Genomic DNA, 24,988 nt, shown 5'->3' with positions numbered 1-24,988 from the left:
CCCCCCTCAAGTTGGAGCATAGATGTTATGGATGCCCAACTTGGAGAGGAAAACCGTGAACTCTCGTTGGCCGAGTGCCTTCGTAAAGATGTCAGCCAGCTGAGAGGCAGATGAAACATGACGTGTCGAAATCTGGCCAGATTTAATAAATTGTCGCAGAAAATGACAGCTGACTTCGATGTGTTTTGTTCGATCGTGGAATACATCGTTCGCAGCGATGTGTAACGCAGCTTGAGAATCACAGTGGAGGACCATAGGATCAGGATGTCGAACACCGAGCGAAATGAGCAGGGATTTTAGCCAGACGAGTTCGCAAGTAGCAATCTGCATTGCCCTGTATTCGGCTTCGGCTGAAGAGAGAGCTACCGTCGGTTGCTTCTTGGAACGCCATGAGATCGGGGAATTTCCGAGCTGGATGATATAACCAGAGAGGGATCGTCGAGAACGTGGGTCACCGGCCCAATCAGAATCACACCAGCCATATAGACGTAAGTCAGAATCGGATCGTAGGAGAATCCCCTGTCCGGGATTCAACTTGAGATACCGAATTACCCGTAGAGCCGCCAGCCAATGATCTCTGCGTGGGGTCTGCATAAACTGAGAGAGAGTGTGTACCGCATATGTAATATCCGGACGAGTGGCTAGGAGGTACAGAAGCTTGCCAATGAGACGTCTAAACGGTTCTGGATCTGGCAAGATTTCACTGTCGGAGATGCCCAATCGGTGGTTCTGCTCTAACGGGAATAATGCAGGTTTTGCAGCCAATAACCCAGCTTCTGCAATGAGATCAAGTGTGTATTTTCTTTGGCATAGAGAGAAACCAGATGAATTTCGCGCCACCTCAATGCCGAGAAAATATTTCAAGCTGCCAAGGTTCTTCATTCTGAAACAGTGACTGAGATAGAGTTTAAAATTTGTCATAGCTTGAGCACAACTTCCCGTGATCAACAAATCATCGACGTAGACAAGCACGTGGAGACGGGTGGTACCCTGTTTCAGAATAAATAACGAGTGGTCGGATTCAGTTTGAACGAAACCGTACTTTGTAAGAGCCGCAGCGAGCTTGGCGAACCAACACCGTGGTGCTTGCTTGAGGCCATAGAGCGATTTTCGCAGCCGACATACCAACTTCGGATTCGAGACTGAAAACCCAGGAGGTGGTTTCATGTACACTTCTTCGGAAAGATCGCCGTGAAGAAACGCATTATATACGTCCATTTGATGAACGTCCCATTTTCGAGCCGCTGCGACAGCGAGATATGTTCGGACTGTAACCATCTTTGCTACAGGAGCAAAGGTGTCATCGTAATCCACTCCTTCTTTTTGTCGATTTCCCAAAATGACGAGTCGGGCTTTGTGACGTTCGATGCTACCATCAGATTTGTATTTCGTGCGGAAAACCCATTTTGATCCAATTGCCCTTTTGTCTGGTGGTAGAGTCTCCATTGTCCATGTCCGATTTTGCTCTAAGGCAGAGAGTTCATCGGACATAGCTTTTCGCCAACGAGAATCGCGAGATGCTTCAGAGTATGATCGAGGGTCAGATTCTTCGGTGACAGTAGCAACAAAAGCTTTGTGATGTGGAAGAATTCGGTCATAGGAGATATAATTCTCGAGTGGAAATGGCATACCTGACACAACCGAAACAGAATTAGTGACAAAGTCTTTCAAAAGAGTGTTCTGGAATTTTTGTCGATGCCCTCTTCCAAGATTATTTCCAGCTTCAGCAGGCGTTTCAGATTGATGAGCGGTAACCGGATCAGTGACCACTAATGGGGAAGAAGATGATGCTGGAGACGATGATGACCCAGAGGCAACAATCTCAGATTGTGGTTCCTCCATGACTGGAACATCAACAGCGGCAGATGGAAATGAATCCTGGCGGGGAGTATGGGCGAAGTGAAACTCAGCATCATCATCATAGGAATTGTTCCAAGAAGAAGAAGGGGATGGGCTTGTAGCTGGTAAATTCTGCGCTGACATTTCAGAAAACGGAAACTGGGTTTCGAAGAACACTACATCTCTTGAGACAAAAACCTTCTTTGTCTCAAGGTTATAAAGTCTCCAGCCTTTTTGACCATATGGGTAACCAAGAAAAATGCACCGAGAACTGCGAGGAGAGAACTTATCATGAGTTCGATCTTGATGGTGAGCGTAACACAATGCTCCAAAGACACGCAGATTGCTGTAATCTGGGCAGGTTCCATACAGAATTTCATATGAGGTTCGATTTGCAAGGGCTGAAGATGGTGTTCGGTTGATAAGATAAGCTGCAGTCAAGACACTTTCTCCCCAGAAATCAATAGGTAGATGTGCCTGGAAAAGCAAGGCCCGGGCAATGTTGAGTAGGTGACGGTGTTTTCTTTCGACCCGACCATTTTGCTGTGGCGTGCCAACACACGATGTCTCGTGTATTATTCCCTTTGATGACAGGTAGGGACGCAGGCTGATAAACTCAGCTCCATTGTCTGTGCGCAATGTTTTGACAGTGGCAGTGAATTGTCTTTCAACAAGAGCAATAAAATCACGGATTTTGGCTTGAGTTTCGTATTTTCCGAGCATCAGGAAAACCCAAGTGCCGCGGGAAAAATCATCGACAATAGTCAAGAAGTATCTTGCTCCGGAGAAAGAGGGAGAACGATACGGTCCCCAAATATCACAGTGAACTAACTCAAAAATAGCAGATGCTTTATTTTTACTTAATGGAAAAGGTTCGCGTGTTTTGCCCGTAAACAAACATCACATAACTCGGAAACAGAAGAAGAAATTGCTGAAATATCAAGAGCTGGAATCTTCAACAGTGCTTTCGGAGAGGGATGACCCAGTCGCTTATGCCAAACATCACTTGACTGAAAATCCCTTTTCTTAGCTGCTGCCGAGATTGCCACTGCCCGATAGTAATATAGACCTGCACGTTGCTCACCCGCTCCAATCACCGTCTTGGTATTCCGGTCCTGAATCACACAGAATGACGGGGCAAAAGTCACGAAGCAATCAATTTCAGTCATCATCTGACCGATAGAAACCAATTGGCAGTGCAGGCCGGGAACATACAGAACATTTGTGAGACGCAGAGTAGGACTCAAGATTACTGAACCACTGTAAGTAGAAACAACTGATCTATTATCAGGAAGAATGACCGAGCATGGTAGTGTTGAGGAGATATCCGTCAGAGACCTAAATTCTCCTGTCATATGCTGGGAACAACCAGTATCAAGTATCCATGAAGAAGGTGAGAACGTACCAGAAACAGTATCGAAACGACTGGCGGTCGTTTTGCCGAGCATGGTGATCAAGCTATCCCACTGTTCTTGTGTAATGCCCGCAACGAGGTTTCTGTCTGCAGCACTCAATTGAACCACGGGTGTCGATGCTGTAACATGCGCCATATTTGCCCGAGCCAGAGGACCTTGAGATCGATCAGATGTCGCAGATCCTCTGCCACGAGATGCACCAGAACGAGTTCGCGGGCGATCGCCCCACCAGTCCGGATACCCAATAACCTTGAAACAATTTTCGGCCAAATGGCCAGTTCTATTGCAGTGGGTACATAGTATAGTGGGATCCTTGGCATCGGGTTTGCTGCGAAATTTCGCAGAGGACCGAACCAAGAAAACAGAGGCATCAGGTTTGGTTTCAAACGTCTGAGTAACATGCTTAGCTGCTTCGTCTTGAGAGACTGTGTTGTAAGCCTCCTCAAGAGATGGAAGAGGATGGCGAGATAGCAAACTCGACCTTACAGTGGCATATCTGGAATCATCGAGTCCAAGCAAGAATTCGAACAATCTGTCCTCATCCCGTTCTTTTTCAAGAACATCAGCGATGTCACAAGTGCAGCAATTAATGCGTAATAAAAAGAAAGAAAACGCTTGCAGTCTTTAACATTTATCTTTTAACCGCTAAACAAAATAAAATAAAAAAAAAACATAAATTTTTACATGTAATATAAACAATATAAAATTGGCCTGAGGAAAGGAAACTTCTTGACGAATACATACATGCATATGCAAGTATACATATCATATTGATCAAGCTAATCCACATGTAGAGAGAGATAGAGATGGAAAGAGAGGAAGATGTAAAAAAAGGAAAGAAAATAGAAAACAAATAATATGAAATATATATAAAAAAAGATTGATCATTGACTTGCTCGTTTCCATAGATCTCTCAATAAATACGTCAATATCTCTGTGTGTTCACAGAACCAGAGGACACACTTTGGTTATTGTTTTCTCTCTTTGAAAACCAAAACCCACCTCTCTCAGTATTCGTCACTCTCCTCAAAACAAACATATAGATAAGGAACGTCACAGAGAGAGAGAGAGAGAGAGAGAGAGAGAGAGAGAGAGAGAGAGAGAGAGAGATGGGGAGAGCTCCATGTTGTGACAAAGCCAACGTGAAGAAAGGGCCATGGTGTCCTGAAGAAGATGCAAAGCTTAAAGAGTACATAGAGAAACATGGAACAGGTGGCAATTGGATTGCTCTCCCTCAGAAAGCTGGTAACCTGTTTTTTTTTTAAAAACATATACATAAACAACACAGTTACATACATACATATAAATATATATATATACCTATATATGTTATCTTGAAACTTTGTTTCATGATCTTTTAATTAATGGGTTCTTGTCTATGACAAACATACATGTATGATGTTTTCTTGGAGTTTTCTTCCATGATGTCTGCCTTGTGGTTTCTTGACTAAAAACTATATACACATATATACACACATGGGTTTTTGTGGAAACTTTTCTTTGATGGGTACTGACAGATTTTCATGTTGGGTTTGGGTTAAAATAATCATGAAAGGTCTCAAAAGATGTGGGAAGAGTTGCAGGCTGAGATGGTTGAACTATCTGAGACCAAACATCAGACATGGAGATTTCACTGAAGAAGAAGACAGGATCATCTGCAGCCTTTTTGCTAGCATCGGAAGCAGGTTGTTTATATTTATAATCAAATTTAATTACTCCTAAGAAATATACAATGAAACTGATCAAATTCTACAAAGACATAACAGAGATGCAAAGGACAGGACTTTTTTTTAAAAAAATCTTTTCAGTTCTCTGTGAAATTATTGGCAAGAAGTGGAAGTGGAAGTGGGAACCATTGGGGAAAAAAAAAAGATGACAACTTTGCATGTTTCAAGGAAGATTCAAATCTCCTTTTTTCCATTAGTTTATTTGATTGATAGCTTTTTTCTGCAGTATAATTGTCTCCTTTTTGAGGAAATGCTTTAAGTTTAGATAATCAAACTCCAAAAGGGTTTGATTTCCGTCAGAATCTTCTTCCTCCAAAGATTGAATTTAATTGGAAGGTGTTTTTGCAGGTGGTCAGTTATAGCAGCTCATTTGCATGGCAGGACTGATAATGACATCAAGAACTATTGGAACACCAAGCTCAAGAAGAAGCTCATTGCCTCCATGGCTCCTCCTCCTCCTCCCCCAGCATCATCGTTATCATCAACGTCTTCATCATCATCATCGGCATCGCCTCTATCGTCGTCATCAACATCGTCATCATCATCACATTACAATAACATGATCAGTACTACTCTTTCACAGTACCCATCAATATCAAGCCTCCTAATATCCAACTCAACAAGTTATCTCCCACCTCATGAGGGCACGATGATGAGCATGATGATGATGATGACAACAATGAGCCACCACCATCATCATCAAGACATGGGCAGTTTCATAAACTCGCCATACAACAACAGAAACATCAATCATGTAACGATGATGGGCCACCATGAAAACCGAAGTACAAACAGAGGGATTATGATCTGTGATGGAAGTGGGTCAAGTACAACAAGTACAATAACAGGAGCTGAGAACATGGATCATAATGATGACAATCACAATCATCATCATCATCATGAAGAGAGATCATTAAGTCCATTGATTGAAGATTATGGCTTGGAGGAGATCAAGCAACTGGTAAGCAGCAGTTGTGGTAATGAAAACAACTTGCTTTTGTTTGATGACAACAAGACAGAAGATATGTTCATGTTGTACTACTGATTCTGATTCTGATTCTTACTTCACCAATTTGTTTTCTCCCCTTATTTTAGCGTATTGGTCCCCATATTCTTTCCAACCGTCCACATATTTTAAATTAGATTTTATCCCTAAGATGTTAGGAATTGGTGAAATTCTAACTCATTAAAAAGTTAGGATAATATAAAGATGCCTGACATAAATATGGTTTTGGAACCCTAAAAGCATGTGACCTATGGATTAGATATTGTATAAATGAAATACAATCTACTAAGATTAGTCATATTTTATAATTAAATTCAGTATATTTGTTAGACCATTTCCACAATAGGCATTAAGAAGCTGTGTATATATTTTACTTAGTCTCTTTAATTAGCAGTTACAAGTAATTTTTTTAGGTGATTATGAAAATATAAAATTTTGATTTACAGAAATTATATTTGAATGATAAAAATTTCTAGTTGAACTTTCTTAATCTAGTTGAGTTGCATTACAATCAATGCCTTTTATTCTTTTCATTAAATAATATATAACATCAATACCCTTAACTTTGTAACAATTTTTATTTTCCAAATGTAATATATATCACATAGAGAGTGTGTTTTGGTTTTTGTTTCTTTGGATGACATGAAATATTTATGGCTACAAGTCCACAGCTAATTAATATTATGATTAATTAAAATACAATAGCCAATCATATAGTAAAACGAGGGGTAGTTGATGATATTTCACAACAAGGAATTCCACATTAATCGTCCTTGTATTCCAGTGTAATCTTCATAATCACATGTAGCTATATATAATTTAAAATAAATAAATTGTCAAATCTAATTTATCCAAAAAATTATAATTACTTTTGTAAAAAAAAAATTACCATCCAAGAGCAAAGCGCACCCAAAAAAAAAAACTTAGCTCCAAGAAAATAAAATAATAATCATTAAAAAATTAGCGGAGATAATAACAATTTCTTTATATTTTCTTTTTCAACATGTCATTAAACAACTGACAGAAACTAAGTTCTAGAATTGACTTTTGTTCCTCTTCCTGGTGGCACCTTCAAAGAATGTTAATTTCTAGACTTAGGTCGTGGAGGTCATAATTAATTACATTATTTCGTGGAAATTAATTCGCGAATTATATATTTTTGTTATTGTTTTGGGCGTATATGTATGTCGTTACTTAAAATCACTTCAATTATTGAAAGTGGAAAGTTTTTTTTAGGAATATAAATTATTCCCGTATATGTAAATTGGTATCAAATCATTCAATATAAACTCTTCTACAGTTTGATTTTTTGATATGATACAACCTACAGTATTTTGTTTCACTAAAATAATAATAATAATAATAATAATAATAATAATATATTTTGTTAGTCAAAATGAGGACACTTTCTTGAGGTTTTATAAAAACCACCCATGCATGCAAAAAATTGCATTGTTTTTAAACAAGACCGGGTTTACATTAAAAAAATTATTAGAGTTAGACTAATGAGCATAATCTGAGAAATTTCATAGTTAATATGATAGATGATGCATGGTGGATGTGATAATGCAATTATTGGTGTAATAATCCATTGTTTAAATTCTAATCAAACAAGCGGAAAGTTTATGATTTGAAAAGTATTGGATCTCCTTTAATAAGAACTAAACAAATGCAAGTTGGAAGAGTTTATGCATTTTCAAATGAATATATATATATATATATAGTTATATATATATATATATTGAGAACCCCTATTGGGGGGAACCAAACAAAGTGGTTCCCAGCAATATGATCTCATTAGCGTAAATTATTAACGTATTGATTTTATACGTAGTTTTCATTAGTTGGTTTTATTTTTTTTAATTTCGATTTCGATGAAGAGTTTGAAAGTGGAACACTGCATTTAATGGTACCATTTTTATTATTAATCAAGTCTATAAAATTTAAATAACTTTAAAAAGATAAAATTCTGAAAACGATGTTCCCTTCCCTTCGAAATAAGTTGTGTCGATTTCTCTAAACAGTAAACCAATTTTATTTTCAAATGATAAAATTAAGCTACAAAGACTATATCTTTTGTCGACCAAAACTTTTAGTCACATCACGGGAAATTGCACCAAAGATGACTAAGAATAAAATTGAAATAACGACATAGAATAAAGTATATAGTAATTCATTTGATTAATGGAGAAACTAAATGTTTATATTATCATCTCCCGGATTTTTGTTTTTTCGACCGACGATTTAGACAAGTACATATATATATATATATATATGTGTACATGTCATGTGTGTGTGTGAGAGAGAGTAAATGGGTAGTGGAGAGGAAAATGCCAAAAGATACGACATTGCCTTTTTGTTATGTAATATGGTTTTGGGGTGTTGTTAGCATATTGTTAAAAGATGTTTATCATTGTGCCAAAAATAATATAATATAAACAAATGAATTAATTATGAATGATTCATTGTTTTTGTTTTTTTTTCTAAGTAAATTTAAATAGAAAACTTATTGGTATAAAGAAATCGAGTAGAAGAGGAAAAAAGGGTAAATCGATAAAAACTCAAAATAATATATAAAAACAATAATATGTAATAATAAAAAGTGGTCCACGGATTTACAAGTTAGCTATAAAAAATTTGAGATATCCAATTTTGAACTTAAACAGTTAAAATTAAAATTTGGAATCCAATTTTGAGTGTGACAAATATCTAAATTTTGAATATGCAAATATTCAGATATCTATATGTTTGCTAATACGAGTTGATGAAACAATTCAAGCGAGAAAAATACAGATGACAGATCGGTCAAACCCTAAATAATAATTATTAATTTCGTATATAACATAAACCCTAATAGCATTTCCATGATTGTGGATAGGGTGGTCATTTCGGATATCAATTTAGATTCAATTTAGTTATATTTGTGTTTGGTTATTTCGGTTATAAAAAACTATAGCAATTCGGTATTTATATCAATTTCGATTTAATTTGGTCCGCTTTGAATTCGGTTTTCTATTGATAAAAAATTTCAGTTTTTAAAAAAAAATAATTAATTTTTCGGTTATTATTTTATTTGGTTCGGTTGCGATCCAATTTTTTCGGATTTAAAAAAGTCATAACTTTTCAGTTTTTATATAAAATCCGATTCAATTATATTTATATTTTATTTATTTCTGTTTAATTATTCGATTAATAACCAAAATATTAGATATCCGGGGATTACCCATTCAAACCCACAAAACCCAAATACGAACCGAACAGTTCTGTCTCATCACACCTAAGAAATACTCAATTTTTGGATCGGATCAAATGTCCGAAAATAGGATAATTTTTTACCCAACCCTAATTGGATCGTTTGCATGTGTTATCCATTTGGTCTTCTTCTAACCATTACCCTTTTAAGACCCGACCCGAATAGTCACAATCACAATACATCGCTATTGGTCCTCTTAACCCTAAATTTGATTAAACAAGAGAGATCCACCAGAACAATCTATAGATAACCGACCGGTTTAGTGAGGGACTAAGTTACATAACGTTATGGTTCTGTTCTGTACAGTTTCATAGAATGAATGTTATATACATTGTTGGGAGAGATAAATATGTGGAGAGTTAGGAAGTTTGGTTTTTCTTTTTTTTCACTTACAAGAAATCCCACTGCCAGTAAACCTTCTCTACGATGCCTCCACCGCTTCGAACGGCAAGATGAAGCGTTTCCGAGGCCGGAGGGACGCCCCATAGATACGGTACCGAAACCGTCATCGTTAGCTTTTCGTGTAATCCTCCTTTGATCTCCTTTTCCTCCGCTACAATCTTTTAAGACGGGTTGACAATGTTAAGGCATGAGAAAGAATATACACCTAAAACCTAACCGAAATCGCTATCAATACACAATGTCGACAATGTTGTGGAGTGTCGGATTGATGCCACAAATCGCTATCAATACACAAAGTGGAAAACTGCGTTTTGATTTTCCATGTTTTATTGCGTGATAACCAGTCAGACCCTTAGGAGGCTCGGGGATCTGACCTGACGCGAAACCCGTCTTAATAATGTGCAACGGACTGACAGAGAGTAATATCCACCTAAAACCTAACCGAAAACCACCATGAACCTCTCTCGTGTGCAAATGGAGGTAGATATCTACTTTATTGACATTGCTTTGTTTAATCGAAAATGGCATGTCCTAAAACCTTATAGGAACCAGCAAATTCAAAAATGCTTATGAGAATATCCAATGTTAAAGCATAAACCCATACCTCGCCCCCGTGTTCTAAAACAGTGTCTCCGACAACATCACTGAGCATCTCGATAGAGCGGCAGAACCCAAAAATACACAGCCTTCTCCCCGTATCCAGTCCCTGAGGCGAACATATTGAGCATTGCATAAGACCAGACCCTACAACGAGGAGCAATATTCTATGAGTTCAACAGACACAAGGAAGAATTCCCTTACATTTGTTGCTGCAATGTCGAAAAGAGCTCCAAGGCATAGACCCTGGTGTGTATCCATGTAGTCACTTTCTTGAAATCTTTGAAATCTTTCTGGGGCCCTTGATCTCAGTTGTTTCTTCTGTACATAGAATACAACAGATTCAATTTGTAAAGGATCTCAGCTTGCATTATAAAACGCTTAGATGAACACAAACAAAGAGTTATGTCTTGATCATTTCAGCTTAGTCAAGGCAACATAGGAAAATGCAACAATGAAGACGGGTGGCGAGAAATGAAGTATGCATACTTCGGATGAACTGACACGCCGGGGAACCATGTTGCCTCCAATCTGAATTAGCCCATCAGAAGTGAAAAGCGTAATCCTTTCTTCGGGAACCCATTCGATGGCTGTGAATAGGCAAAGAATCACCAAATTTCATTGAAATCTGATTAACAGAACAGCAAAAAGTGCAATAGAAATCGAAATGTACAGAAGAAACTTGATCACATTATACAGCAAACACGTCTAATGAGCTTCGAATTAGTGGCAATACATGAACAAGAACACGAATTCCATAGAGAAGCAATGTATACGAAATCAGCCAAATTATACAGATCATCCCAAATCCTCAGCGTAACCAATCTCGAATTCTATTGTGAGGGAAAATTGACACAATTCGATGAAATCACGTATCTCCCACTCGAATCGCATGTAGAACCGACGGATCGGGGGAAAATCATAACCTAAACTGAGACCCTAATCCCGAGGAGATCAAAATCATAAACTCAACTTAATTCAACAACAGGATAATTCACGGATCGGAGACTCAGAACCATTACCGTTGTTTCCATCGGACCAGGGAAAGAAGCTGAAGAGGTCATCCTCGGAGAAGCCACCGGAATGCGAGGCCTTAACGGCAAACGATGGCGGACGAGATGGCGGAGCGCGAGAAAACGGCGAGAGTCTGGGGCAGTTCGCGAAGGAGGGAGAGGAATTCGCGTACCGAGCGTGAGAAATCGCGAGATGAAACGAGAAATGGGAGAAGCACCACGCATAGGTCTTCGCCATTACCACAGAGAGAGAGAGAGAGAGAGAGAGAGAGAGAGAGAGAGAGATGGAGGGAAAAGGAGAGGAGGGAGAGTTGACGCCACATACAGCACTATGCCACGTGGGACGACAAGAACACTTCAAGATTTTCTCCACGCACGAGGCAGGGAATAACATTGAAACGGCGACGTTTTGCACAAACCTTATTTTTATGTTTTATATAATTCTTCGGCAAAATCACGTATTTACAAACCACTTATAAAACAATTTAGATAAATATATAAACTATAACATTTAAAAAAAATATCAATGACTCTTCTTAACATCGTCATTACATCAATTACACCAAATCAATCAACTAATTTATCAAGGATCATATAATAATTTTATAAGATGAATATGGATTAAAAATTGAATAACGTATTTATATTCTCTCTCTCGCTCTATATATATATATATAGAATATATAAAAACATGATTACACGTTCTTTTGGGGACCACATAATTACACTTTGGCACAACATAATTACATTTTTTTTTCAAAACTAACCATTATAAAAAAAACATAATTATATTTTTAGACAAAAAAAAAGAATATATATATATATATATATACACACATTTAGGGTTCGACTGGTTGTACCGCAGCCGTTGCGGTTGCGGGTGGCAGCGTTTTCAAAACGTTTGATAGCGATTATAAATGATTAATACTGACTGGTTTAGAAGTTGCTGTTGGTATCGATTGTGGGTGGGTGCAGTTAAAAGTGAATGGTTTATTACAGTTGTGGTTGCGTTTTGATATAAATTTTCAAAAAAAATATTATTTAAAAATAATTTCTTGTAATAGTTTTAATTAAATTTTTCGTATCATTTGATAAAAATTATTTACTAAATTTATAATAATTAAATAATAAATTTAAAATATAAATATTATCAATTTAATTTATTTTCAAGTAAAAATAATTTTATTATAAAAATTATTAAAAATAATCATTATTAAACCTAAAAATTATACTATTGTATTTTTTTTATTAAAAATATGATACTAAAAAATGATATCAAATCATAACACTAAACAAAATTATCACCAATATATATATATATTAATATTTTATATAATTTCTAATAAAAATATTTTAGTTTTTTTGTCAAAACGCCGGAAACCGCTACCAAAACGTAAGTTGGAAGCTACGATAAAAAAACACAAGTTTGGTTACGATTGCGGTTCAACCAGTCAGTTTTTCAATCATCTGCAACTGCCGAAAATCGCAACCATTCCGTTTGCGGGTGGCGACGGTGCAACTAGTCGGCCCCTTAAATTGGGAATCCACACGCAAAAAAGAGAGGAGTAATCCGTCTATTATTGGGCCTCAAACGGAGCCCACATTAGGCTCAACATAACTTATTTTATAGTTTATAATAACCCTCAAAAGGCAAAATTCTTGAGCCTGAAAATGAATATTGTCGGCCCAATTCAAATGCATATTTTTATAAGCCCAATGCGTCGACCCGACTTGTGTTGACGTAAGCTGACGTGGAGTCCACCATAATTACCTTTTTGCCACTAAAGGTAAATAAAATAAAAAGCCCAATTAAAAATGTTTTGCTTTATTTGTAAGCCGAAAAATCATATAAAAATGTGTACCAATTTAGGAGGAACCCAAGTCCGAAACAACGCACTATTCTATAATCTGGGTACTAATATAAAAAGTTGCCACGCCTTGTCTCAATACAAGTAACGCATACAATATATTCTGAATACTATATCTTAATACTTTTCGTAATTTATATTATTATGATTACAAACTAAATGCACGGTTTACATGTTGGTTTTTAATGAAATTTCACAATCTTTAGCTTGATTTCAGGTTGAGTTCTAGACAATAATATTGGACCGGAAGTGTATATAGGATGACGATATTTATATCATAAATTCATAAATGTCAATCCTTAAATTTATGTCATAAATTCATATACATAATCAATAATTCCATTTGTAGATAGTGTTTTTAAGTATGGAATTGATTTCACTCTCAGAATATGAATATTTTGATTTCTAAGATTGCAACCTTAGAAAAGAGAGAGAAATTCAACAATATTCTTACAGTTTACATCTTTTGCATTTAAACATAAAAAATATATAAATATAACGATACACACATAAGTGTCAAAGCAAAGAAATGCACAGACATATAAAATGTGTGTATTTGTTGACTTTCTCATGCAATACGCTCCCTTGGGGCACATGGGAAAATTTTAAAAACGAAAAAGATATGCATATTAATTTTAAATTATTGTGGTACGTCACATAAGGAACAGTAAATTTTATATGAAAATGAGTTATAAGCGAGGTTTTGAAATTTCAAAGTTTTATGTGTGTGTGTGTATATATATATATATATCATGGAAAGCAGTGATGGGTAGGTAAAAGGTTCACTCGTATGAAAAAGCAGGGTTTGGACTTTGGGGTCCAAGAGTTTCGATTCTTTTAGTAGACTTACTTGTAATCCATTTTTATTTTTATTTTTATTTTTATTTTTTCTGTTTGATTTTGACGGAAGATAAAATTATCTGAACATTTTCACATGCAAATGCTTGACGAAGAAAACCCTAAAAGGAAAAGATTTTGCTGTCCTTAATTAAAAAAATAGTGTGATGTTCCAAAGCCTGTCATATGGGAATCCAATATTTTTCAGTTTCTATAAAATCGTATAGAAAAACATTTAAACCATAGCAATTGATTATTGAATAATATGATTCAATTTTAAGTCGTCATGATATGTTTCTGTTTTATGATAATGTTAAAGATTATGTCTTTCTATATAGTTTCATCTTATTTTATTTTCTTTTCTTTTTCCGGGGGCAAACTTATCTTCATACGCTATTTTGAATCATTGTGATTCCAAACACTACGAAATGTGTGAACCTAAGTTGTCTTTGGATTTTTGTTCTTGTTATGTTTCCTTTGACTTGTGTCACAACTCCCAACCCCACCATATTTCACCATCACATATGTATGTATGTATGTATGTATGTATGTATGTATGTATGTATGTATGTATGTATGTATGTATGTATGTATGTATGTATGTATGTATGTATGTATGTATGTATGTATGTATGTATGTATGTATGTATGTATGTATGTATGTATGTATGTATGTATGTATGTATGTATGTATGTATGTATGTATGCACATATGTATGTATGTATGTATGTATGTATGTATGTATGTATGTATGTATGTATGTATGTATGTATGTATGTATGTATGTATGTATGTATGTATGTATGTATGTACGTACGAGATCCTTCATTTTTATATTTCTCAACAACCATCATTCGCTTGATTTTAATTTTTGGAATCCAAAACCCGATTTACATATATAACTCAAATTACATTTCATACAAATTACATTTCATACACACAAACAAACATTTATACGTATAATATGTTGATTATTAGAAAAAAAATACCAAGTATGGGGGAAAAAAATCAAGATAACATAATAATTGAGGAAATTAGGGGTAAGACTGACCACATGTGCACCATTTGCAAAAGGGCCAACCCTTGTTTCTCACCCATCCTACAAATTTTGATTTGATTTTCATTGTCTCCATTTCTATAACCCTTTTTTTGATTGACACGTCAATTTCCCTCCATTTAATTGCAATTTTCTATTTTTTTTAATTATAAGATCTTTGTCTTTGATCTACTATATTGTTACCTCAATTTCAAACTTCAAACTTTTATATATGTCGCATACGAATCACATCTTATGGCACGGTGATTAGATTATAATTATCCATTCTTATACCAGTATATCTTTTGTTACATCAGAAATAATTGATAGTATGATTATTACCTCAATTTCAAACTTTTGTACCGCATGCAAAGCAATTATATCATGTCTTGATTAGATTTAGAAATTTTCGATTTGTATAATAAATATCTTTTAATTTAATTGGAAACAATTGATAGTAAAACTATATGTTACCTCAATTTCAAACTTTTTATCTACAGTACATTTTTTCTGCTGATATTTGATAGAAAAGCTAAATATATTTTGAAAAAAAATTGGATAAATAATACGACAAGTTGTTAATTTTTTTAAAAAAAACGATTAGATAAATTTTAAAATTTCTGAAAAAATCCAATGGTGATAATACTCTTACAACTAAGGATGGAAATGGGTGTTTTCACACGATTCAAATCATGTAGAAATATCAAACAAAACTATTCTTAATTTCCAAAGAAATTAAAATTATTAGAAACTCAAAAATATATACACACATATATATAATTAAAATTTGAATTTGAGTTAAAGCTTCCATACGGAAAAAGGAGGCGTTGTAAATGGGTGCATGAAAGAAGAAGACAGATAATAAATGCATTGGGTGTATTTGGGCATCAATTATATTTGGATAAAAGCAAAAATGCCATCTCATGTCCGTACAATCATACAATTAGGGTTTTATCATGCGAATAGAAACTCTTTGACAAAAAGGAAAAAGATCTAATCATTGATCACTAAGAAAATTTTATAAATGAAAAAAACATCCTTCATATATATATATATATATATATATAGCTGTCATGGTTCAAGACGCCATCAGCGAGAAAGTAACTCGCTTTCTTCCTTCACATCTCTCTCTCTCTCTACCTCATCTCTGTTCTTGACCTGCTTGAACTCTCTCTCTCTCTCTCTCTCTCTCTCTCTCTCTGCAACAGCTGGGCAATTTCATCCATTACATGGCGACATTTGTGTCGGGATTCGTGGTGGGTTTCACCGCAGTGTGGCAATTAGCACTCGTGACGCTGGCTGTGGTTCCATTAATAGCTGTGATCGGAGGAATTCACACTGCTACTCTGGCTAAGCTCTCTAACAAGAGCCAAGATGCTCTTTCCCAAGCTGGGAATATCGTCGAACAGGTAACGAACACAAAACAAAAAAAACCCATCAATCATTTCTCCATTTCTTCATCTGGGTTTTCTCTGATTCGATCTCAAATGACAGACAGTGGTGCAAATCAGGGTCGTGCTGGCATTCGTCGGCGAATCTAGGGCTCTTCAAGCTTATTCCTCTGCTCTGAGAATTTCTCAGAAGATCGGATACAAAATTGGTTTGGCTAAAGGAATGGGATTAGGCGGAACTTACTTCGTTGTCTTCTGTTGTTACGCCTTGTTGCTTTGGTACGGTGGTTACCTTGTTCGTCACCACTCCACCAATGGCGTGCTCGCCATTGCCACCATGTTCGCCGTCATGATCGGCGGCTTGTAAGTTCCTCCTCCTTCTCCTCCTTTCCTTCTCCATCTCGATTCGTATCACTGTCTTGATCTTTGATCTTTGATTTAGGGCATTGGGTCAATCAGCTCCGAGCATGTCGGCGTTATGTATGAACAAAGGATTTTCTTACTCAAAAGCCAAATCTTATATATATATATATATATATATATATATATTGTGCAAGAAGCACCAAGAAAATAAAAAGAATTAGCTGCTAAAAGAAGAGCTTTAAGAATACGGTTCATTTCCATTTGATCACATTATAGTTTAGTAATATTTAGCAATGTACATAAATTCTTTAAAGTTTAAAAGATTCCATTATGAAATTAATAAATAGATTTTTTTTAAAGTGGTTAGAATACTTTGACCATGATATTCAACTAATTGAAAATAACATTCTTCGTAATTATCAAAATTTAACAAACTCCATAATTTATTTCTATAAAGATATAGAAAGTTATGGGAGACGGGTTATCGAGAATATTTTCATTATGATTTAATCATCGAATTTTTAATTCATAGGGATTATGGAGAATAAAGAATATAACTTAAACGTTAGATATATTATAAGAATTATCAGTTTTCAAATTATGGATACACAATTTTGGATGAATATTAACGTAATTTATATCTTTATTAAATATTTTCAAGATCAATTATCAGTTATAGTGATATGAAATGACAGTCATAAATAAAATCAAGAGAAAAATATTAAAGTTAATAAAGGTGAAAAATAAAAGAGAGCAATAAAGGAAAATGTTAGAGAAGGATAAAAATGGAATATGGGGGAAATAAGCAAGTGGATATCTCACGTATGAACAACACACTTGAATTAGATCACTAACATGCTCACACATGCCCACCATTCCACATATATAATATATATATATAATGTACATATTATAATAATATATACTCTAAATTATCTAAAACAAAATCAAAGATTCCTTAATCTTTACAATAAATGAAACAGCGGAGGAAGCACGTATGAATTTTCCCGGGCGACACTTGGCTTATGAGTTAATGATCATCAAATAAATAATTTAGAGAGCATTAAGTCAATTATTAAGATATAAAGAATGATATTTCATATTTGATTTAGTGACAGCATATATAAAAAGCAATGATATTTTATTATTAAATATACTAAAGATAGAGAAATTACGTATAAAGGAAAATAAAATAAAATAAAATAAAAGAAGAAGAAGAAGAAGAGGAGGAGCACGTGTGTTCAGTTGCGGTGTGATTTGGCTTTCAGCTTTGGAGCATGCTTCTATTGCGGTGGAACGCACTCAACACCGATCCATGAAACCCCATTTTTTTTTATAAATACATAATTAAATAAAAATCAATATAATATATTTTCGCTGTATTTTATATGGTTGGATACGGTCGGTATTTCGAAAATTTGAAAGTAATCGATTTTGAATCTAAATTTTTCGGAGACTGTGATTTGGAACTCATCCACGAATATTTTCATTTTATTTATCAGCCGAATAACCGAATCGAATCGAGTAAGATATAACCGTAATCAAATCAAATCCAATATAAAAACCAAACAATTATAATTTTTAAACCTCGAAAAAATGGAAACAGAATTCAACGAATCTATTAAAAAAAATAATCGAAACAATCGATTTTTTTTAAAAAAAAAACCGAGTTTTTTACAATAAAAAACTGAATTCGAACCGAACTAAACCGAAATAAAATCGAAGCGAATCAAAATTTCTATAAAAATCGTTGGTTAAAACTTTTCTATAACTGAACTCAAACAAAAACTCGAAATGGTCACTCCTAATCGAATATTAGGATCAAATCTTAAATCTAGATGAATTATACCAGAAAATGGATTTTTTTTTTCTTACACCCAATAATTTAATATATATATATATATATATATATATATATAATTTAGATAGTGGCTTGAAAACCCAACTGAAATGTTTAACCGTTAGATTATAGGTTTAATAATAATTAAGTATGCTTAACCTTTTGATGAGTATGATTTTGTCAACATGAATATTGATATAAATATGTTCTCTTTCATATTTTCCGGATTTTAACTCTTACCTTATGTATCAGATACTATTTCCTAACACGTCTATGTAACATTTTAGAATTGGTGTATGTAAACAATGGCATAGATAGAAAGTGTGGTGCTTCCACATTTTAGAATTTTAACTCTTATATTATACAAGTTTAATAATATATTTGAAACTATATAATCAACTTAGATCAATCCTAGAGAAATTCTTGAATAGAATTTACTCAACATCAAAATCTATAATGTGATATCTCATACTATGATGAAAGTGATGAGTGATCGTCAATACAAGTGGAATGGATAAGGAGCGGTTTTTCGGAGATCATTAAATAAAAGAAGGATATGAGATCGAATGCATGCACCGAAATAAGGGGGATTCGAGGGTTGTGTAAGTATGAGACTATACAGTTAACAATAACTTAAAAGAATTAATTGAACTACTATAATAATAAAATGCATCTATCTTTTTTTATTGTCTACCCACGAGATTTTTAAAGTTAAGCGTGTTCGCTATGGAATAGTATCATAATGGATGACATATTGGAAAGTACTTCCAACGAATGTGTGGGTGAGGACAAAACATACTTTTTTAATTTAATTTAAAAAAAAGCTTGTATTGATGGATGATGGTAATTTCAATGTTCCCTAACGATTTTGGAAGTTACACATAAAATCTATTTTTTTTTAATTTCATTTGTTTTTAGTTTTTTTTTGTTGAATTTATTTTTAGTTGACAAAATGGAAATTTTATACTATATTCAATAAAAGTTTTATATAAATCGATTATCCATACGAATCAAACCGAATAAATCATAACTAAATTTGATCTAGTTATCAATTGGATTTAATTTTTAAATTAAATTAAATTAAATTAATTGAATATATTTTGAAAACAAAAATAACGAAAAAACAAATGAAAAAATATTTTTTTTCTTTAAAAATAAATATCGTTCTAATAAAAAACTAAGTGGAATCCGAAATGAATAGAACTCAAACTAAATCTGTGATAAAAGCGATAGCTATTATATCCTTAAAACCAAAAAATCTGAAATCCAAATAAAAATAGAAGTATCTAACCGTAATAACCCACATATTATATATATATAGATATATATGATCCGAAGTATTTTCTAAAGAATAAAAGCAGCGTTCTAAGATATTATGGAATATCCACTCAGAAAACCACGTTACAAAAATCAAAACAAATTCCATCATCATTCATTGTACATGTAACTATTTCCCAATATTAGTTCTTATTTGATAAAATCAAACCGCATTTTCAACGGCCACATATATATATATATATATAGATAGATAAAGTGTATGGGATTCTGCTCGGCTGTTTTGCCTTTTTATGAATCGGCTGTCGAATTATAATGTTTCGTTGTTGTCATTTTTATCTTATTTTTTTATAATATTTGTTCTATTTTTTGGGATTACCGAATACAAATCTTAGTAGATGAGATTTGCCACTTCCTGATGTTTTAGATTCTTACACTATTGGGTTTGATGCTAAGGTAAGGTTGTCTCCTCTGTTGAGCCAACAAACACCAATCATTCCACCTAAAAGCCAAAACTATACACACACTCATCATCTCTTCCTATATACATACATTTACTTTTACCCTTTTTTGCTAAATTTAATCACTTTTTTTAAAAAAAATATTCACGCTCATATTCCCATACCCAAAATCCCAAATATATAAGATTTTAACTCATTAGAGAGAAAAAATGAACACAAACTTAATTATCCACTAGACTGCAAGATAAGGTTTTAAATTTTTAATATTTTTGTTTAATATCTAGCGGAATACGGATGTTTTTTTTTGTACAAGGTAAAATTTTATAAATGAATAATAAAGTGTATGTTGTAAAATTACTATGATATCCCTAGGTACGATGAAAGTGAAGAGTGATCGATGGTACTAAGTGGTACGGATAAGAAGTGGTTGTCTAGACACCACTTAGACAATAGGAGTAAAGAAATAAATCGAACACATCAAAATAAGAGGGATTCGAAGATTATGTAAGTACGAGACTACACACAATTAACGATAATTTAAAATACTTGAGTTATTCATATCAAGAAGATATATTTACTTTTTCGTTTGCCTATCCCAAAAGATTTCTAATTAAGTTAATGCGTGTTCGCTGTAGAGTAGTATTAGAATGATTGACCTCGTGAAAAGTATTTTTCGAAATGTATATGGGTGAGGACAAAATATATTGAAAGATCTCATATTAATTGGTGAGGATAATTTTAACTTCTGTAACGATCTCGAATAGTTATAATTATAGATATCGATTTTTTCAATCATAAGATCGTACCAAGGAGTGGTGGTTTAGTGGTGTGGGAAAGCACAAAATGCTCCCACAACCACGGTTTGAATCCACACTTACATAACCATTAAAAAAAAGATCGTAAAGAGGATTTCATGATTGTGAAAGGAAGTAATCTCGGTTATTCAATCCTATCTGTTGATCATATCTTTTCTTTTTCCTCGAGACCATGAAATTACATTTTATAATACTCACATCAACGTGAAGTCCTGTCTGATTCACGTGTTCAATGGCTTGTGGGGGTTTTTTGTTTGTAAGAGCTTTTCATGTTCAGTATTTTTTTTTTGTGTTTTAATTTTATTTGGAGCTATTATTTGTGGGGATTTTTAATTTAATTTTGCCTTATATATATATATATATATGGTTATTTAGTTTGGTGGTAGTGAAATCTTTGTTTTATTTGCATATACAATTTCATACAAAATAAAGGTTTGCGAGTTTTTGGAGAATCTAGGACAGTCCACCACATCCTTATCATCCCCTTTATATATATTATGTGTCAATAAATAATTTTTTCTTTCGTAAATGTCATATATAACGAGTGACTACATGTATATAAGTGACGTCACCTAACTAATAAATTGTTAAATTATACATTTAGTGTATATTTAACTCTGGTCGGACGGGAAGTATCATTGTGGAGCTCTTTCTTGGGGGAAATGAAAAATTAATTATATTATTTGAATAAAATCAATTTGACTTTAGACCAAGAATTTTTTTACTGAATTTATCAAATTCTATTTTATTTTCTTCTAATCGTCATGGAAAATAATCATACTAACTTGAAGACTAAGATATCATTAGAGCCTTAGTCATGCTTAATTAACAATTTGATTAAGCCTTAAATTAATGCAAAATCCATCACAAGAAAGACAAATGGGAGGCATAATGAGTGTCACATGCACCACTTTCAAGAGGAATACTTGAGTGGGCATTCAAGTATATATCTATTTTGTCTCTAATTCAAAGTCCTATTATGAAATTTATACACACTAGTATATGTATATGTTGCAAATTCTTAATTTAATAAAATTAAAATTAAAATAAAGTAATAGATACCTTTCAATTGAATGAAAATTGGACCACAAACCTTTATCCTATAACACTAATAATTACCTCTCATTAAGACCGACCGTGACCTTGACTAATATTTCATGGCATTGTATATTCTAGATAAAACAAAGTTAATTAATTAAATTGCATTGATATCCTAAATTTAAAGAAAATTGCATGGAAATAATGTTAGAAATTAAGGTTCTCATTTGTAAACAAATGAGTTTGCATGGGTACTTGTTTAGTGATAGAACACAAAAATCATGAATACTTACAATTTCTTAAATTCTAAATGAGAAAATATTTTGTATATTATTCTAACGCGTTACTATCATTCCAAGTGATTAATAATTTGTTCGATAAAATATGTTAGTATAACGTTATACAAGACCATATTATTTTTCAATTAACTCAAAATATGCTATATAATATTTGAAATATTATGCAGGATGATCATATGGAATTGCAGAAAGAAATTGGAATGGGGAAAAAATGAAATTGGGATAATCCGATTCACATGTACTATTTGCATTTAATTATATTAATTGAATATTATATTATATAAGGTGCTGTCAGTAATTTATTTATTGGTTATTATTTGTATTCTTTGACTTTTTCAAAGTCATGCCTCGGTTCCTCCGAATTAGGCAGAAATTATATATATATAGATTTCTTCATTCTATATATTAATTTTGAATTTTGATAATAATTATTTGATGTGAACACTTTCGGTTGGTTCAAAGTTTTCAACTGTTTTATCGTACGTCGACCCACCGACTCTCTTGTTTTCAATATTTACCCCCACACAATAATTCTAACGACCGTACTTCGTTTTTATGTTCTTATTTAATACTAAAATTGAATTAAATTTTCACTGCAAATCAATATTTTCAGAGTAATAATAATAACAACAACAGCAATTCAAAGTAATTCGAGAGAAAAACTTTGTATAACTGTACACACATACGTATAGTACAAAAATATATGTATATCAATATCGGTATATGCAAATGTGCATGTTAAAGTAAGAATATAAACCCAAGAAACTTGGTTACATTTTAATCCATGTAGAATCAGAAATTGTGAAACATCGCCATTTTTAATAATAAAAGATACTCTAAAACTACATATATTCTAAAATAGAAGAGTACGAATTATTCTTAATCAAATTATGGAGACCATTAATGGATATTTAATTAATGGTCATTTATATAACCTCCTCTTTTGCCACCTAATCATATCTACCTTACTTTCCCTCCATATTCTTTTGAGAATATCACACAAATTAATTAAACATTTCTGAACAGTTTTTTTATAAGAACATTTGTGAACAGTTGATAACAACGTGGTAGGTTTTTTTTAGAGTTTCTACTAATGTAATAATTACATCATAATATTCATAATAGTGGATATTCATAATATTCATAATAGTGGTCTAAACTAAAATTAAGAATTCGTGTGTCTCTATGTATCCGAGGAGTGAAACTATTGTGAAAATTGATCTGAACCGAACTAAATTCTTATTTTTTTTTTATGTTGGTTCAGTTTGATAACAGTATTTTGATTCGATTCAATTGTAGTATTCTAGTTCTAGTATTCCAAATTCCGATTCTGTTAGGTTATTGTTATACTAAGCGAACGATTATACAAGTGTTTAATCATTCAGATTCGGTTTGGTTCCGTTATTAGCTGAATAACATTGATTATAACCAATCAATTGTCCATTAAGATGCAATTATTTTTATTCTGATTTAGTTCAGTTTTTAATGTGTGTGTGTATATATATATTCTTTTATTAGTATGTAACTATTGAGGAGCAAAATTAGTTTCCTTAATCAATTTGGCTACAAGCAAAAATTATTGTCCATTTTTATGCGAAGGCGTATACCCTTCCACGTTTTAAATATTTGATTATGTTTTATTTTATTTTTTGTCTGGAATTGTTTAGTTTTAACTGATTTTTTGTTTGATTATGTTCTGTTATATTAAATCATATAAACTTTTGGTTGTATTGTTAGGGTTAATCTTTTGATAAATTAATGTATAGATCGTTTAAAAAAAATTAATGTATAGATGATCATAACGACTAACTCATATCATTTACTAATTATTTGAATTCAGTAATCATTTTTTTAAATGTTTGTTTAAAAAAAACCATGATCAATCTCACGAATAAGCACATTTGGACCTCAACAAATATTTGGATCCCAACAATATTTGTGGTTGGGGTACGAGTAAATTTGATATCGGTACTTTGGATGTACACCAACTAATTTATGACGTCATCATCATCATCATCATCATCATCATCATCACTTGTTTCCCTTGATGAAATATAAAGAAAAAGGAAGTAAACAACGAATATACTAACGATCATCCTAAAATTTAGGGTTTTTTTAAAAAAAAACCTCCGGGGTATATGATCACATTAAATGAGCACCAAGTACAACTGTGAGGGGTCAATCTGAGTACAGGTAAGGTAAATTAAATGTCTCTGTATATATATACATACATACGTATATATATGTGTGTATATGTATATGTGTATGAATACGTACACCACACGAACACGATATCAGATTCAGTGTTTCAGATGACGAAGTGACGAAACTGAAGAAATGTCTGAAAATTACTTTCCACAAATAAAAAACAATGGTGGTTTCTTGTGTCATACAACTTTCCAATTTCATCAGCGTCGCATGTACCAATTCTCTTCGTATGATACTGTTATTTTTCGCAATAAATATCATAAAAATCGTAACTAATTCATTTGTATCCAGTTCATATAAAAAC

General features: G+C 33.2%; 3 protein-coding genes across 3 annotated transcripts; 2 read left to right on the top strand and 1 right to left on the bottom strand.

Moving 5' to 3' along the window:
* Positions 1–4,192: 4,192 nt before the first annotated feature.
* LOC104807062 (transcription factor RAX2-like) lies at positions 4,193–6,098 on the top strand. Its single transcript, XM_010532173.2, has 3 exons — positions 4,193–4,499; positions 4,810–4,939; positions 5,330–6,098. The coding sequence occupies exons 1-3, from the start codon at positions 4,364–4,366 to the stop codon at positions 6,024–6,026; spliced, it is 963 nt and encodes a 320-aa protein (XP_010530475.1). The 5' UTR covers positions 4,193–4,363; the 3' UTR covers positions 6,027–6,098.
* A 3,366-nt stretch (positions 6,099–9,464) lies between these two features.
* LOC104807061 lies at positions 9,465–11,543 on the bottom strand. Its single transcript, XM_010532172.1, has 5 exons — positions 11,262–11,543; positions 10,729–10,829; positions 10,444–10,560; positions 10,247–10,348; positions 9,465–9,800 (listed from the first exon to the last, which is right to left on the bottom strand). The coding sequence occupies exons 1-5, from the start codon at positions 11,488–11,490 to the stop codon at positions 9,630–9,632; spliced, it is 720 nt and encodes a 239-aa protein (XP_010530474.1). The 5' UTR covers positions 11,491–11,543; the 3' UTR covers positions 9,465–9,629.
* A 4,521-nt stretch (positions 11,544–16,064) lies between these two features.
* On the top strand, positions 16,065–17,029 carry LOC104807069 (ABC transporter B family member 1-like). Its single transcript, XM_010532183.1, has 5 exons — positions 16,065–16,094; positions 16,203–16,403; positions 16,489–16,748; positions 16,828–16,865; positions 17,025–17,029. The coding sequence occupies exons 1-5, from the start codon at positions 16,068–16,070 to the stop codon at positions 17,027–17,029; spliced, it is 531 nt and encodes a 176-aa protein (XP_010530485.1). The 5' UTR covers positions 16,065–16,067.
* Positions 17,030–24,988: the final 7,959 nt, after the last annotated feature.

This window comes from Tarenaya hassleriana, unplaced genomic scaffold, assembly GCF_000463585.1.
Source record: "Tarenaya hassleriana unplaced genomic scaffold, ASM46358v1 Cleome121, whole genome shotgun sequence".
NCBI lineage: Eukaryota > Viridiplantae > Streptophyta > Magnoliopsida > Brassicales > Cleomaceae > Tarenaya > Tarenaya hassleriana.
This window is presented reverse-complemented; position numbering and strand designations above follow the sequence as displayed.

Bases quoted from the DNA above. Each gene is read 5' to 3' on its own strand.
- LOC104807062 (XM_010532173.2), top strand. From the start codon at position 4,364: ATGGGGAGAGCTCCATGTTGTGACAAAGCCAACGTGAAGAAAGGGCCA. The intron at 4,500-4,809 runs GTAACCTGTTTT...TAATCATGAAAG, and splicing joins TGCTCTCCCTCAGAAAGCTG to GTCTCAAAAGATGTGGGAAG. The intron at 4,940-5,329 runs GTTGTTTATATT...GTGTTTTTGCAG, and splicing joins TTTGCTAGCATCGGAAGCAG to GTGGTCAGTTATAGCAGCTC.
- LOC104807061 (XM_010532172.1), bottom strand. From the start codon at position 11,490: ATGGCGAAGACCTATGCGTGGTGCTTCTCCCATTTCTCGTTTCATCTC. The intron at 10,830-11,261 runs GTAATGGTTCTG...GCCTATTCACAG, and splicing joins CTGGTCCGATGGAAACAACG to CCATCGAATGGGTTCCCGAA. The intron at 10,349-10,443 runs GTAAGGGAATTC...TGTTCGCCTCAG, and splicing joins TCGACATTGCAGCAACAAAT to GGACTGGATACGGGGAGAAG.
- LOC104807069 (XM_010532183.1), top strand. From the start codon at position 16,068: ATGGTTCAAGACGCCATCAGCGAGAAA. The intron at 16,404-16,488 runs GTAACGAACACA...CTCAAATGACAG, and splicing joins CTGGGAATATCGTCGAACAG to ACAGTGGTGCAAATCAGGGT. The intron at 16,749-16,827 runs GTAAGTTCCTCC...TCTTTGATTTAG, and splicing joins GCCGTCATGATCGGCGGCTT to GGCATTGGGTCAATCAGCTC.